Source organism: Scophthalmus maximus, chromosome 5, assembly GCF_022379125.1.
Source record: "Scophthalmus maximus strain ysfricsl-2021 chromosome 5, ASM2237912v1, whole genome shotgun sequence".
In the NCBI taxonomy this organism is placed as follows: domain Eukaryota; kingdom Metazoa; phylum Chordata; class Actinopteri; order Pleuronectiformes; family Scophthalmidae; genus Scophthalmus; species Scophthalmus maximus.
In genome coordinates, this window is record NC_061519.1 from 3465447 (window position 1) to 3481731 (window position 16285).

The following is a 16285-nucleotide window of genomic DNA, read 5'->3' on the forward strand; positions in this document are numbered from 1 at the left end:
CCTGCGTAGTTGTGTTTGCAATATTTTCACCCCGCCAGAGATTTCCACTGCTCGAATAATCAACAGAGTGTGAGTCTCGCGTAAATAGGCAGAACATGGTGGACATTGGATATTTTTGGTAATTTCAAAGTTAAACTTTGTTAATAGCATAAAATGTCTAAATTTTGACCTGTGGCCAGAGTTGAAAAGCTCTGTGAAGCTAAAACAGCCACAGTGTTGAGCAGTTTTCAAAGAACAAAACACTGTGCGATTTCACTTTCAGGCGGTTCTTTCCATTATTACTGTTCGTGTAGCTATTATCAACCTTTGAATGTCATGACTGTTTTTTTGTTTTAAATGTTGAATCAATTATACCATTGATGTAACATTTAAATAAATGGGAGGTCAATTTTCATGTCTAAAATCTGATTTGCGAGGCCTTAACAGGAAGTGACAAGCAATTTCATCATTTAAATGGATTTTTTTTCATGCAGAGACCAACCTGATTTGCAAGTATGTTTGGAATAAGCTTAACATTTTAAATTTTCAGTAGACAAAAACAGGCCTTCAGTTAAATACACTGCAATTACCATATTAAGTAAGGAAAAAGAAATGCAGGTTGATCCTCCATCTGACACTTAAAGGAAAATAGGGCATCCGTGGTGAAAAGCAGCAGAAGAGCTTGAGAGAATCCATGTTTGCATTCCCCCCAGCTCGTTACATAGGCACATCTTACAAACCGGACCAAACATAGGGATTTCTGCGTTCAGCACGAACAAAAACTTTATTCACGATCGAGCCTATTCGATCCGACGCATTTGGGAGAATAATTTTGCGTGAAATGAACTTTATTAATCCCTGAGAGGGGAATCTGGGGCATTACAGCATTAAATGATAAAGAACGAGGACAATGGGCAGCAAATTGCATCGTGTAATTTTGGCTTGCTTCATTTTCTGTGGCCTTCATACGGCTCCTGTTACTGTTTCGTCGGAAACCCGAAGATAAAAATAATATAACATATAATTATGTAATAAGCCACACATTATATGTCCTTCTCAGCATCTAGCTGTCCACTGCCTGGCTAACTCGAAGAAACTACAGTCAGACTGGCCCTCTGAGCCTCCTCACCCCGAAACATCAAGCCTCAGACGAGGAGGACGGTGAAAACAAGGGGATCCCAAGTGGCACTCTTCACCAGCAAGTAGAACATCATTAGCTTTCATTATTCACTGGCGACGAAGAAAACAATTCAAAAGATTTATACCGGTCTCCAGCTTGAGACAAGAAAAACTGACGATGAGCGACTAACAGTGGGAGGGCAGGAAGGCGGGGAAGAACCCGTGATGAGAGGAAAAAAAATGAGCCTGAGCATCTCGGTAGGTCCGGGGCGTTTAGCTGCTCTGCGTTACGTTCGTGTTTAATCGGGCTCTCAAGGCTGTAGCCCCTCTTTGACACGTATCACACAGTGGGCGCAGTCAAAACGAAGACACGACTTTGTGCTTCAATCCTTTGATTAATGAGAGGGCACTATTTGATCACTGGCTTCTCCTCCGGAAACTTTTAAAAAGACCAGGGGGCCGAGAGACTTCTGTGTGTAGAGGAGCGCTGTCCTCTCCTGTGTGCAGCTTTAAAATGTTTTCCACCAGAGTATGAGTTTCAGTGACCTCCACTAAGTACTGGATACGGGTTTATTTTTCAGATCTCAACGTATGCATCAGGCCTGCCACTTTTTTTTTATTGTTTTGTTCGGGAGTGGGCAGGGTAGACAAGTCTATCCACATATTCGGTACATGTTTCACTTTCCATGTAAAAAACAAAAAATGATGCTGGAAAATGAGTGCAAAAATAAAGGAAATACTACACTTTAAATAATGCCATTTCATTCACATATCTCACCTGCTGAAAGAGTGTAAATGATTTATAGAAGGATTTATAGAAGCTGCAGTGAGGGAGTTCACATTAAAACATGCTTCAGTTCCAATTCCATTTTCAGCTCCATTGTCAGTGCACATTATATTCCCATCTTCTTTCCGAGGCTCAGTGTTCAATCAAAGAGCGCGGTGATGGTAAAACATGGCACTGAGAAGCTTCGCTGCACCGCACAGACACGTATACACATACAGTTATTGCAAAGCCACGATCCAATCAGTCCGACGCCATGGGTTTTCGAGAGACGACCGGCAAAGCAGGTCGGAGAAGATGACTTTGACACTTCGCCATCTTGACAACCTGAATGGGAAACGTTATAGCCCCATTCGCCTCCTGCATCACCTCTGTTCTGGCAACGTTATAATAACATGCTCCCTCAAGCCGACAAGTTCCCCACTTTCATTTTCACTCGGAAATAAATAAACTCTGACAATACACAGCGTGGGGGAAAGGGAAAAAAAGTAGTGAGTGTCTGAATGACTGTGCATCAACCTCGAGGGGCAGGAAATTAAACATGAGGAGAACTGATAACACAGCACAGGAGTGAATGGGTCTAATTGCTGTAAAAATACATTTAAGAATCTAAAGGGAATGTATTGGTTGGAAAAAAGTTAATGGTGAGCGATGGAAAGACAGGAATTAATAAAGGCTTTAGAAAACTTGCAGACAACGAAAACGTCCCGGATACGTCTTGGTATCTCGGCATCCGACGGCCAACACAAAGCCGATGTCGACTGTGACTGACTCCGAACGGTCCACTCCCAAAGAAAGGCGAACGTTGCAGGCACACTAACTGGATGTCACTTGGACTTTGCGGATGACTTGTTGATCAGTTACCTTAATTACTAATTAAAGACTAATTGTTTTCCAATAATTCCTTAACGAAAGGTCTGTCTCTCACATCCCAGCTTAAGCAAAAAAAAATATTAATGAGAGGACAAAAAAAGACAAGTGAGCATCTGCCGACACGATCGGTCGTGATAATCTTTTGGTAGAAGTAGTGCAAATCCCTGAGCTGAGCATCAATCGGTACCAAAAGTTCCACTGGCTAATCCTCCACTGGAAGCTTCCGTTTGTCATAATCAGTCTGCAGTATGCAGGCCGCTCCAACGTCTTCCTAAATATTGTGCTGAACAATCTTACTCATCATGTACTTTCATAGCCAAAGACTAATGGGAGCAACTTGAGCCAAAGCCAGTGAAATCGATACATAACACAGTATTATCTGCTTTATTTTATACAAACAATATTGTGATCTATCTGTATACTCATAACTGGTCTCATTCAACACACTAAAACATATATAGAGCTCAATTTTAGAAAAGAAATAACTACATTATTGTGATGCTTCAAATTATATTTTTATTATTCTAAAAATGTCACTTCAAATATGGATTTATATTGTTCCACTTGTGGTAGTAATGCAAACAGCTGGTGATGTATATGTGATAGTAAAAGCTGAAGATACTAGTAATCATCCAATTTATGTTGGTTACTTTCTGTCTCATCTTCGGCTTTCAACTTTTGGACGTTCCTATTTATCCAAACCCGGTGCATACGGTGCTTTAGACTTCTATAGTACAAGCTTCTGGTCATTTGAAAGAATACAGGTTTCTGTCACTTCCATATTGGCTTCACTTTACAGTCGACGTAGATTTCTATATACAGCCTTTGGTTGCACTAAGTGTACGTAATATGCAAATTCAGTTTCTTTGGTATAATGGTTAATAATGTCATCTCAGCACACTTGATCAGTGAACTGTTATCAACAACTGAAACTGGAATCCAGTCTTTACTTCTGTCCAACCAGTTCTTGATAGATGTATCACTGTTTCAGTTCCGACCATGGAGGAATACAGTTATTCATTATGTTCATATTCCTAAATCATTTAATTTAAGGAGCCCTGTGTTTGAAGGCGGAAATTTTATGGCCCAAGACTTTCGCGATTGACCAATTCCTCATGTATTAGATTCTTTAGGAGACATAGGATGTAAAAAAAATCATTTAAGTTCTGAAGTTGCTGTAATGTGAAAAACTTTTAACTAACGCACTTGGCCGGACACAAAACTCTTCAGCCTGACGAGTGCACTACAGCGGTGACCGGAAACTGACACTGCACCGCCTCAAAGGTTTCTGTGGGCTGTTAAGAGATAATTGTTCATACCTGTAATCCGAAATATTAAAAAAGTCTTTAGGACATATCCAGACAACGTAGAGACAAATTTCAATAAAACAGTTGAATATCAAGAAGCACAGATAGAAATAGTGTTACAATGGTTGGGGTTAAGCCGGTTCAAGGCCGATCTCAAGTGAAAACGCTCTCTGTATTTAATCAGAGGATTCACCAGCAAATGGCCTTATGCTGAAAACACATTAGCCGCGGCTATGCATCCTGCGTGGTAAAGTGGACTTTTAAAAAAATAATTATTTCATGAGGAGCTTGGCGCCGTACTACAAAGCTTCACATTCAAGTCCTTCGTGAAAAATACAGCTTTCTGGGACTTTAACAGTATCATGCAATGAAGATGAAAGAGCTCAGAACTGGCTGTGAATATTCCTGATCCTTTTCACAATGCGAAGGAAACTAAAAATCATCTTCTTAAAGGTAATTGTTTTGATTTGCAAACAGTGGCTAGATTGGTCCTGAGCTCACACAGAGCTGCTTCCCTTTAACCTGCACTGCACTGCGGGTGTAAATTCTTCCACGCTTAGTCAGAAGGATCGCAGCTGGGAACAAATGAATGTGACCAAAAATTTATGCCAAAATGTATAAAAGAGCACAAGTAGATCATGTGAGTGTGGCTATGGTTGCAGTTCCAGTGCTGGCTGCAGTCTTTTAGGTTAAATGGATTACAGCAGAATGGGTAGAGAGAGAACAGATTATTTTTCTTTTTTTCTCCCTTTCTTTTACTTTAGACAGACACAAGAAAGAAAGGCAAGAGCAGACACTGAATGGTGGCGAGAGCAAAACACACATTCACATCACCACAGTATCTTAGCAACAGACGGATGACTGTTTTGTGCCAAATATCAGAAAGCGCTAAAGCCGGGGAGGGAGTTTGACAGAACGGAAACGATTAAGCCAGAATCTGAGGGGCCCACAGAGTCACATCTAAATCAGGAGGCAGCTATAGGACTTCTATAAATCTCAATTATCTCCAATGGACTACTGAGCAACATACAGACAAATTATTTTTCTCATTCAGACAGAAGGATTACATCAATGTGTATGACAGACAAGGTATATTTGTACTTCTCATTCTGAGAAATGTGTCAACTTGCGATGTAGTGACGATAAATGTTTACGTGTTTGGAAATCTCCTGAACATGCAAGTGAAGAATCTGTGACTTAATTTTACAAATTTTAAATAATATAATTGCTGTTGTTAAAGGGGCGCGAAAACAAATGAATACACTACACAATTTTCTCATAAGCACCATCAGGCAAACTGGGACAAATATTGGTGGGGGGCCTCATTAGTTGGATATGAAATCTTTAATTTTTAGGTTGCCGTGATAGTATGCAAGAAATAAAGTTATTTTGTCGATACAGGGCTCTACAGATATGTGTCAGCTATCAATATACAGGGCAATGTGCTTAGAAATGTGGGCAATGCATTGCAACAGCTTATGGGACGAGAAGGTCCTTCGCTCTTAAAATAATCATGTACACAGTCTTGTACCTTTGCCCTTTTTTTCCATTTTCCAATTTTTCTCCTTTTAAGAATTAAACGTTTTATGATAACGATTCATCTCGTTGCTTATTGGCTTGGTTCCAGGCTTGAAACTCTTCATATAAGGATTTTATGAAATGTCGAAAGGAGTAAATGAATGGGAAAACTCATTGATTGCACTCGCACAGACTGAACGTGGCCTCCCACAGCAAGATCAACTGACCGACAGTACGTATACACTACAACGTCACTGGCTATTCACCGGCATTCAAGTTTGCTGCTCCAACCACCCAGCGACAACACAACACATCCCCTGTGACTCGAACATTCTTTACAACCACAAAGAGTTGTCAGGGAACCACAGCGGTGACAAAAATATAGACCTGAGAGAGTGACAGGCACAGTGGTCGCAGAAAGAAAAAAGAAATCATGACCAGGTAAGCTGTGATATTGTTAGACTGTGTCACTGGACCCCAGACCCACCTGCCAATACGACAGACCACCCTCGCTTTGCCTTCAGAATTGAACTAGCTCTCTTCCACTTGAGGGTCATGCCGCCTAATCACGTGGCGCTCATGTGCGGCACTGCACTGACTGGAGTCGGACGTCCACGGGTTTTCAACAGCGAGTAAACAAACGCTGTATATTTCTGGCTTGTCTCATTAACGGGCAACCAAACGTGTCGGACTAGGTGACGGATGGACTGACGTGTCCGAAAGAGGAGAGGGGAAGGGAGGGGGAAAAACTCATGCTGCTGCCTGCTGAGGCCAGGGCAGCTGCGAACACAGAGCCACGACCAAAAGAAAGGTTTGGAAAAACACTCCAGACAAGGCATCTCATTTCTTTAAATGCTCTGGCGATCAGAGCACTGAGGCCGAACAAGACAGAAACTTTTTGGAAACTTGTGAAAGTTGAAATTAATCTTTTCCAACAGATTTTTCAAGTGTCAAACTTGGCTATAACTACAAATTTGTACAAAGTTGTAATCACTGTTATTTCGTTAAGTTTACTGCTCACTGAAGAGCAAACTGTGGAGTTCTTGAATGATAAAGAAATAAGAGTGCTGTCGATGTCCAATGTCCACGTTGACTACATTTATCCCGAAAGTGAAATGACATGCCAAGCAAGAGGCGGACGGATCTTTGACAGGCAAGAAAAGACAGGAAATGATAGTGTGATGCGCAACAGGAAACCTGTCAATCAAATTGAAAGTATGAACAAGCTGAACTTTCTAAAATTCTACTTTTTAATTAATTAAATGGGCAGATTTTTTTAAGTGACGGTAGCTTGATGAAAAAGCCTCTGCTGAAGCCATAATCATTAAACTTATTCACTTTTAAGTGTTTTTTTGAAACTATTGTGATTCACTTCAGGGAGCAAAATTACTGCATTATCTTGTCCAAAACACAAAAAAGATTTGTCCTTTTTTTTTGGCAGATTCTGAACTATCGCAAACAATAGTGCAGTTTTAAACATGGCTGCATCCCAAACACTGACAAGGGATTTCCAAACACCCTTAATACTTCAGATCAGAGTGTATTATGCCGAACAGCTCTTGAAATGATGCTTGACAAAGGTACTAATGATAACAGGATGTCTGTACTCTGCATTTGACATTTACAAAAATGCAAATGTAGCTAGGAGACAGCTGTATTATCTTTATCTGATTTTGGATGTCCTGAGGTTAATGTCAGTGTTTTCTGATGTCGACAGGTTTTTGAATAAATTGAGAAATAAATTGTCTTAATGGTAATTTCTTTTATTTCAAGGAATCAATACGCATTCCGAACTATAAACAAACCAGAGATAGCAAAATTGTGTGCCAGTCATATTGATTCCAGGCAATCCAAGAGCTCGACTCCACTCAGGCTCGTCCTTGACCAATAAGAGACTCTCATATGTGCTCCAACTCCCTGCTGTCTGTTTGGAATCCGCCTCCATGGCAACCACATAGCTTCAACGCAGCCCCGCTGTTGAGGCGGTCTGTTGTGATAATACAACGCTGGAGAATAACGAGCTGAAAATATGCAGTAGATTTGCAAAGATTCTTTGTTGGCTTAAAATCCACCAATGCCAGCTGCAATTAAACACGAGCATCCTTCTCGCCCCAAGGTGTTTATGCAAGAAAGCACGGGATCAACGGTGAAAGAGGAAGAGTGCCAACACTGATGAATATCATATAAGTAAGTTATATGACATTCGTGGAGCACATTTTCCTACAAGGATGTAACATCTCACATATTTTCTTTGATTTTACACTTCTAAATGCATTTATATGCTGCTTTTATTTTGGTTAGTGTTTCTTGTCGTTGTATATAATTTAACATCAAACAACTTTTTTCGAACCTAGCAAAAACGAACAATTTGTTACGTTTTAAAAACAAATATGCACAAAAAAAAAAACTGCCACTGTCAGAGGAAAGGGAAAACTGCAGGATGCCAATAATGCGCCTATTACACTGGATGCCAACCACCATTAAAAACGACAAATAAGAGTGTACAAACAATCACGTTGCGACCTCTTAGCTGGTTGTGGGCCAAAGAACATGGCCTCAACCATGCTGCAACTCACTTATCAGGGAAGTTGTCTGTAATAGGCTATATAGACAAAAACAAACGACCATAAAAAAATGTCAATACGTTTCAGTACATTATTTGTGCACTTCTGAGGGACGTGAAGTTCCTCTTGCAAAAAGGGGCAGTGAAGGGGTAATGCACAAAAAGAGAAGGGAATGACTTGACTAGATAAAATGGTGAATGTCCCGTAACGTTTGGTTTCTCACCTTGGTACACCACCCAGCACACTGGCCTCCCTGGGCGGCGTCTGAAGCCGGTCGTCCACGGTCTGCGCCTGAGCACCGGGCCCATCTCCTGTTCCCATCTGTCCAGCTCCTGGCTGCTGCAGCTGCTGCTGCTGCTGCTGCTGCTCCTGCTTCTGCTGCTTCCGCTGCTCCTCTTCATCCTCCACCTCCTCATTACCAGGCTTCTCCTTCCCTCGCCCCTCACTCTCGTTGTCGCTCTCCTCGTCTAAGATGTCGTCCACCTGTATTTAGAAAAAGAGCTTTTGTGAGCGATGGTTTGGTTTTTCATCAGGGTCAGATCACAGGTATGTGACAGAGCATATTCCATAAATAAAAAAAAAAATTCATTCATAACAGTCCTCAATTTCAGCTTTGTTAACAGTTTACATTGTAAAATTTTGCAGCATGCCTACATGCATAATATGCTTTTACTGCCAAAAACATCCTTGCATTTTGCTTAGGAACCAATGTTCATTACTTTCTGCTTCCACTGAGAACCAATGATTATGTCGCTGTTTTGTACAAGGCGTCCACCAAATCAGAGCCAGAATGTACCAAAGTTAACTTTTTTTGTGCATATTTCATGACATAGCTTTTATTTGTGAGAAATTCAATAAATGAAATAGAAATAATGAATATTTTATTAAATGAAAATCTCATCAAAGGGAAACACATGACTTGGTTAGTTCCATTGATGCACTGCTGCTGATTTTAATTATGCATCTTATTATAACAGGGAAGTGGTTTTGCTTCTATAAATAAATGGGTTACATACTGTACTGTAAACTTGGAGGGTGATTAAACTCATGGGCCAACAGTTAGCGAGTCATTTAGGCAACAAGACCCTCACTGATACAAGATCGCAGAGGGAGATAATGTTGCATTGATAATTGAGTTCACAAACATTGTGGTAAATAGGCTTATTTGAGTTCAAGAGCGATGCCACTGCAAATAAATGTACATATCATAGAGAGGTAAGAGTGTGTTGATCTGCTCCCCAAACTCTCGGCAAGAAAGGTGAATACGGTTATTTAACACAATCCCCAACTTCTGCTAAACATTTGTCACCAACGAGCAGCAGATACTGGATTTTAGAGGAGGACACTGAAATGGATATTTGAAAGTTTTAAAAGTGTGAATGGGTTATCAAGCCATTTTTTTTATGGTGAATCCCCCAAATTTGTGTTTTTAAGAAGTGTGACCAAGATATGTTCTACGGCTGACAAACAAACCTGTCAATGCTCTCTAGAGAAGATTTCTAAACCAAATTGAAACATATGCATGGCAATTATGTACTGCAGTTTTTATGTCTCGATTTTTATGTATGAGCTGTAATACAAATGCTGTTACGGTTATATCTCTGAAGAGCTAATATCAGCCACTGCAGCAATTTGGACAGACTCTGATGGTAACTTTTTAAAAGCGTGCAACGATCCAGGTTATGAACACAATGATTCAAAGTACAATCTAAAGTCTTTAAAAAAATAAAGTTCTTGTTAGGCATAAGATTGTATTTATTGCAAGCTACTGCACTACTTAAATATGATAAAGAACTAGGGTTGGTGTACTTGAGTCCACCCAAAACAGATGAAGCAATAATACTTGAGGTAATAAACTCATTAAATTAGATGTCTGCTATGAGCAAACAACCCAAAGCAAACAATGTTAATCTGTTTAGTGTGATATCCTGACCAGCGATTAAGAGCAAAGCTTTCAGCTCCATTCGCTCATCAGTCTTGTATTTCTTCAATAGCTCATCATTTACACTGACCCAAGGTTACTGACCGTTTAGGACAGGTTAGTCAATTGACAACCATCTGAGGAAAATGAAGCCAGAGCAAATATCTGGCCTTTCGTCAACCGACTCATTAGCAGCACGTAGCTGGGGGAAAACTGGGATTAGTGCAGGGGGACATTCTCTTGGGGACTCGAGGCAGGATCGTTACTGGCATCAAGCCAGGCTCATTAAAGCCTTGTTGATATTTGGACATCCACAGAGAGTCTCGGTAAAGGCAGGAGGTAGGAGTGCCCGAGGTGAGGCGAATTTGAAATTTGAAATGAAACTACAACCACAGGAAAAAGTCTGAACATGTTAGGTCAAAGTTGGTGGGCATCCTCAATTTCCATTTTCTCCCAAAAAATCTGACCCCACGTGGCGCCGACAAATTATAGGGGTTGGAAACAAATGAGACAGCAAACAGGGTTTGTTTGTTCCCTCTCTGTTAGCAACACGCAACTTAACATTTCATCTCGACACAAATGTGTATTTCCCCTCTCACAATCTCCCGCAAGTGCCACCAGTGGCAAATTATAAAAAGATCTCAGTATGATGGAGGTATAAAGAGAACCGAACATAGACAAAGGGCAGAGAGATACAGGCCGGCCTAAAGAAATGTGCATTTATGTTTACATTTTACGTAAAATAAATGATGCTTATTTTCTTAATTCAAGTTCTATAAATTTGGTTGTATTTGTGTATTCTTTTTTATTTATGCTTCTTTTTGATAAGGTTTATGGTTAAACAAAAATATCAAACCTTAAATTGCATTTCTTTGTCGTAAAGGTTTGATAACGACATCTTAGGAATCATTGACAGATTAAAAAATATATAACGGCCGTATATGTATCGTATCGGAAATCTTGTACTCCCTAATATCAATATTGGAATCAGACCCCAAAAATCCATATCGGTTAGGCTTCAATTAAGTTTAATTTATTCATCTTCCAGGTCAGCATTAGTGTTCAGCTGACAATGTTGGTATTGTTGGATATCTGTCATTTAATTGGTGTAACATCTGTGTGATCAGAATGTATAAATAGGTGTTAATTACAGAATTCAAACAGGGCTATGCTTCAGTAAGTGGTGCGCCATGGAGGCTGGCCGGGCGTATTCTCACAATGCCTGTTTTCAGATGTCTATCAACTACTGCCTTTGGAAACAACACACAAGAAGGCTTGACACTTACAAACTTGTCCTAAGAAGTGAGAAAATAGTTTTATCTTCCTCGGTAAAAGAGAAAACTCAGGTATCATTACAGTTTATATTTCCTTACACAAAAAAAAGTCCCAAAAATGTACACTTCAGTTCAACAAATCAAAGTTTAAATAGTTAAGAACAATACAAACTTCTGAGAGAACTGGCCTGCGTATAATATCAAGAAAGTGGCTTCGGCCCATTTCTCATTCTCTCATTTCTAGGCACAAAAATACATAAATATAATTCTAAGAGAAAACTACTTCCAGGCCAGTGGAGCCACGTCTGCATCACTGCACTTTAAAAACTGTCCCACAGTTCACCATGTCAGAAAGGGTCTCACAGGCTGAGCAGAAAAGGAAGGATTAACAATCCCCACAGACAGTGTGGCAAACTTTCCAAAGCTTCCTTTTCCTGGCTGCAATCAAGGGCCAAGCAAAGAGCACACCACAAAACTTCTCAAAGCACAGCATGGCACCATGGCAAAGCCAGTTCAGTCAGGATATTGGTGTCAACACTGCGAGTGGCGAGTAGAGTTTAGTACGAGCGATTCCGGGGGCAAGAAATGTCTTTTTCACTAAAAGTGTCCACATTTGTGAGGATTTTTCCATCTGAAGAAAGGCACACAAGCAAACATTACTACAGAGAAAGTATGTTGTGCTCTAAAAAAGATGTCGATTTGCCATTTAGATCTCACTCCTTTAGCCTGGACGTAGATATTTCAGTTTCAGTCTCAAATCCAGCCTGAGGTGTTATTCACACAATCACATGTGCAGCAAAAGACGTCGAGGGTCATTCATTTTAAATGAAAGGCAGCAATTAGGAGTAGCTGTTGCTGAGGGAGCAGCGGACTGCTGTTGCCCTGAGAAATGAGTTTCGGGCGAGTGGGGCCAACTTAAAGAAAACGAGTGGTCGAACAGTTCCTGCCGTAACGTCTCATTCAGGACTGAACATCCTAATTGATTGCCTAAAAAATTTCATGTTTCAAAATCTTACCAGAATACAAACCACGCAATAATCATACTGGGCTTCGTGCATACATTTATAGAAACATTTAAGGGATCAGAGCGAAATTCTGCCACATTATTCCATCTCATTCATTTTGATTATGTTCTTCGAAGCATAATTTGAATCAAGAAACAAAACTCTAGCTCTACAACAAATATATGATCAAACTGCATCACGCTGCAACTAACGATTATTTTCATAATCAATTAATCCGATGATTATTTTCTCAATTAATGGATTAGTTGTTTGGTCCCTAAAATTTCATAAAATGGTGAAAATTGTCCACCGTGTTTCCCAAACCACCAAGATGATGTTTGTTTTGTCCACACACCAAAGGTATTTAGTTTATTGTCACAGAGGAGCAAAAGGCCTGGAAAATATTCAGATGTAAGAAGCTGAAATCAAAGAATTCTGACTTTTCCCCCCCATAAAAATTACTTGAACCGATTAATCGATTATCATAGTTGCAGATTAATTTAGTAATCGATAACTAATCTATTAACTGTTCAACTCTTATTAACATAGTAATTACTGTTGCAGTTTTGTTCAACAACCTGCAGAATCACACATTATATGAAGCAAATTGGTAAAATACCAGATCTGCTATCCCAAAAATATTCCCTCTATTGATCCTGAATGAGCAAACTTGACATGTTGCACTAAAACGCCCCTTCTTGTATTTTGGTAACTTCATGTGTTGGTCTAATCTGGAGGGAAGATGAGATTGAACATCGTAGATGAATTCATGTACGTAAAGACGCAGTGAAGCCAAGATAAACTGTAGTAACGGGTATACCACTACCAACAATCTCATTCAACTCAATTAGATTTGTATTCCCTACTGGAGCTACAATATTGGATTTATATTGTTAACATTTATTTTTTCTCACACACAGTTCCACACCTTCAAACTTGGAAGTTGCCACCTGTGGTTCACCAAGAATCTCTACTGGAGCAGTTGGGGTTAAGGGCCTTGCTCAAGGTCAGTTTCTGTCAAAAAATTGTACAGATGACAGCTGGTGAAAATGGATGGTGTGAACACGAAACACAAACAGGAGGACGCTTCTACCCCATTTGTTTATTCAGAGCAGTCCATAGCTGTGTGTAGCTGAGTTTTTAATATGCATAATGATGGAGGCTTTGCAGGCAGGTCTTTAATTATTCTCGCTTGGCTGAAATACAAATTTCAAACGTTTTAAGTCCTTCAGGTAAAAAAAAGATATATATACACACACATATAATATAATATATATATACAGTATATATATATCTGTATATTTAATTGGCCCCAAGCTACAAAAACAATTAACTGCATATATGCAACACTCTACAGGTTGAAGAAAACCGACAAAGACGTTTTCTCAGGCAAGCAGAGGATAAAGTCTTTGAAGAGCCCAGGTTCATTTAAGGTCCCGCTTTAGAGGAAAAAATACTTTTGTGTCTCTTCTGAGACACGTTAATTTATTATCTGGAAGAAAAATTCAGAGAATAGGTGAGGACGAAACACAGCGAGAGCTTGACACATTTCCACGCAGCCAGTCAATCAGTGCTCATTGTCACGGGCCTTTATCTGTTTGCGCTGGGTTATTGCTCAAGGAGCTTGCGTGTTCACCAGACTGAGGACTGCAGAAGGATAATTTTGCATTGTTCATTCCCACTGAAGGGGGATTACAAACTTCATTCCCTACCAAAAGGAATGACTCCATCTGCGAAAAGGTAGTCAGTGGGAGTTGTAGGGCAGACAGGTGATTGCTTCATGGAGAAAGACTGCGGACAAGTTGTCTAAGTGGCCACGGAGGAAGGTAGCGGTTTTTAAACTTGTGCGGGGAAAAAAACTCACCTGAGGCCCGGTGAGAAAAGGATATTAATGCAAATGTATAATCAGAGAGGTAGAAATGGAGGCATGGTGCTGAATGTTAAAATCAAGGCACACACGATATGTTAGGTAAGAAGTACGGATTTGTGAGACCGGTCAATTAGAAGCACAAAGACCTCAAGATCCACCCTGCTCGCCACCGCATACACCCGAGTTGTTCATTAGCTCAGGGTCACATCAAAGGCCCAACGACATCCAAATACTGAACCAAAGGCCAAGTCCCATTCTGACAGAATTACTCGCAACCAAGAATTCATATCTTGACTACCCTTCTACCTACTCCAACATGAAAGAAGGCTGAAAGCATTCAAAGGCAGAGAATACAACAATATTTTAGAACAAGAATTCTTCAGAGGCCCTGCAATCAGGAAGATACCGGCTTCTTTCTTTTTTTACACCATCCTCTCAGAGAGACGAGCTACGATGCGGCTGAGGTAAGCCGAGGGTGGATAAATAGAGCCGGGCTCAAAAACATCACTTTGAAACAGAACAGCTTCAAACACAGAGCACCGCAGAGTATCAAATTGGAGGATTCAGGTTTAAAAAAAGTTTCAAAAGAGTGTCTTTGGTTCAGGGGGAAAAGAAATTACTTTTAGTGGAATGAATATTAATTGTTTGAGCGGGAACCAAAAGAGAACATCTCGCCAGATTTGAGATAGTTCTGTCAGGCTGCCAGGGACTGAGTGAGAATAGAAACCGGAGCAGAGGGAATATTCATAGCGCTCCAGGTTTAGGGAGAGACTCCGGAGTCTGGTTTGGATGACAGAGTGGCTTGTCTCGGGGTGGTAATGTGGACGAGTCGGCATAATGGTTGACTGAGCCTGACCCCGTAGCGCTGGTCTATCTTGTATGCCACCGATTTGCACACTGTGGAACTCGTGTGAATTTTCTGCCTATTTCCAGGACCATGGATAGCGACACACAGCTGAGGACTTCACTTGTGCTTTGTTGCATTTTGGGAAGAGAAGACGCTCCTGCAAAATGTTAAAAGATTCCAGTATATTTAACAAAGCATAAGCTTAAAAAGTTTGAAGAGTGTTTGTCATTTATCTTCAGTTTCCAGCTTCTCAAATGTATAATGATATTTTTTTGAGTATTTCCTTTCTCATATTTTCTGGATCAAATTATGAATCGAGAAAATAATCAAAACTGTTTTTCGATGATGAAAAAAACTAGTCGCAACAACAACAACTCCTTTGTTGAATATCTGTTCATCTTGTACATGTTGACCTGCTTTCCCAATAAATCTTGCCAACTCCAATTTTGATAGTTTTTGTTCAAGTTGTTTGTTTCTTCAGTGGGTATAAATGAAGTGGACTTACAGACCTTTCCACTGGTTGAACTCATTCCAGCAATACCTGCGATGCTAGTGTAACAAACGAGGACGTTATTAATTATTCCTGAGAGACAGAACAGTCAAAATGCCGGTTTGTTTTTTCCTGGTCATGGGTGAGCCAAGTGTAATAGCTCGGCTGACTGCTCACCCTGTTTGAGAAGCACTGATTAATCTATTTATTATATTTAATGAATCATCATTGCTTACAGAACGGTGCTTTTGGGCTCCAAAAGCAAAGTGCAGATGCTTTGAAAAGTAATTGCATGAATTGCTATTATCAATAAACACCCTGAATGCTTTCAGTTTTTGATTTCTAATGAATTTGCAAACATTTCTAAAAACATGAATGGAGATGGACTAAAGTAATTTAAAATTACACGTAGAAACAAAATAAAATGGCCACTGTATAGTAATCCATACATTGTACACCAAATAATTCCTTAGTCCAGGGCCAAGCAGGAAATTCAGCTCATCTTCAAATATGGAAAGCTGGAACTAGTGAATGTTTCAGTGATGCTTCATGCATTTGTTTGTCAATTGATAGACTAAATATATGAACTACATCAAAAATGCATTATTTACTGTATCTGTCACATTAATAGCCTGCTTTGGGGTATTTCCTTCCTGTAATTATTCTCATTCAACAGTGTTCCAGCTTCTGATCAGCTGCTAGCAGGTGAGCCAATAAAAGAATAAACACAAGTTT

The 16285-nt window shown here is 40.0% G+C and overlaps 1 protein-coding gene across 3 annotated transcripts in view; it reads right to left on the reverse strand.

Annotated features, from left to right (window-relative positions):
- ctdp1 (CTD (carboxy-terminal domain, RNA polymerase II, polypeptide A) phosphatase, subunit 1) overlaps nucleotides 1-16285 on the reverse strand; it is a 59204-nt gene that overhangs the window by 18639 nt on the left and 24280 nt on the right. For 2 of the 3 annotated variants that reach the window (XM_047331834.1, XM_035633442.2), the window contains exon 12: nucleotides 8368-8627. In XM_047331834.1, coding sequence (XP_047187790.1) covers nucleotides 8368-8627 — 260 coding nt within the window. Of the gene's footprint in view, nucleotides 1-8363; nucleotides 8628-16285 lie in introns of those variants that run through there. The other variant, XM_047331835.1, reaches the window with a different exon arrangement.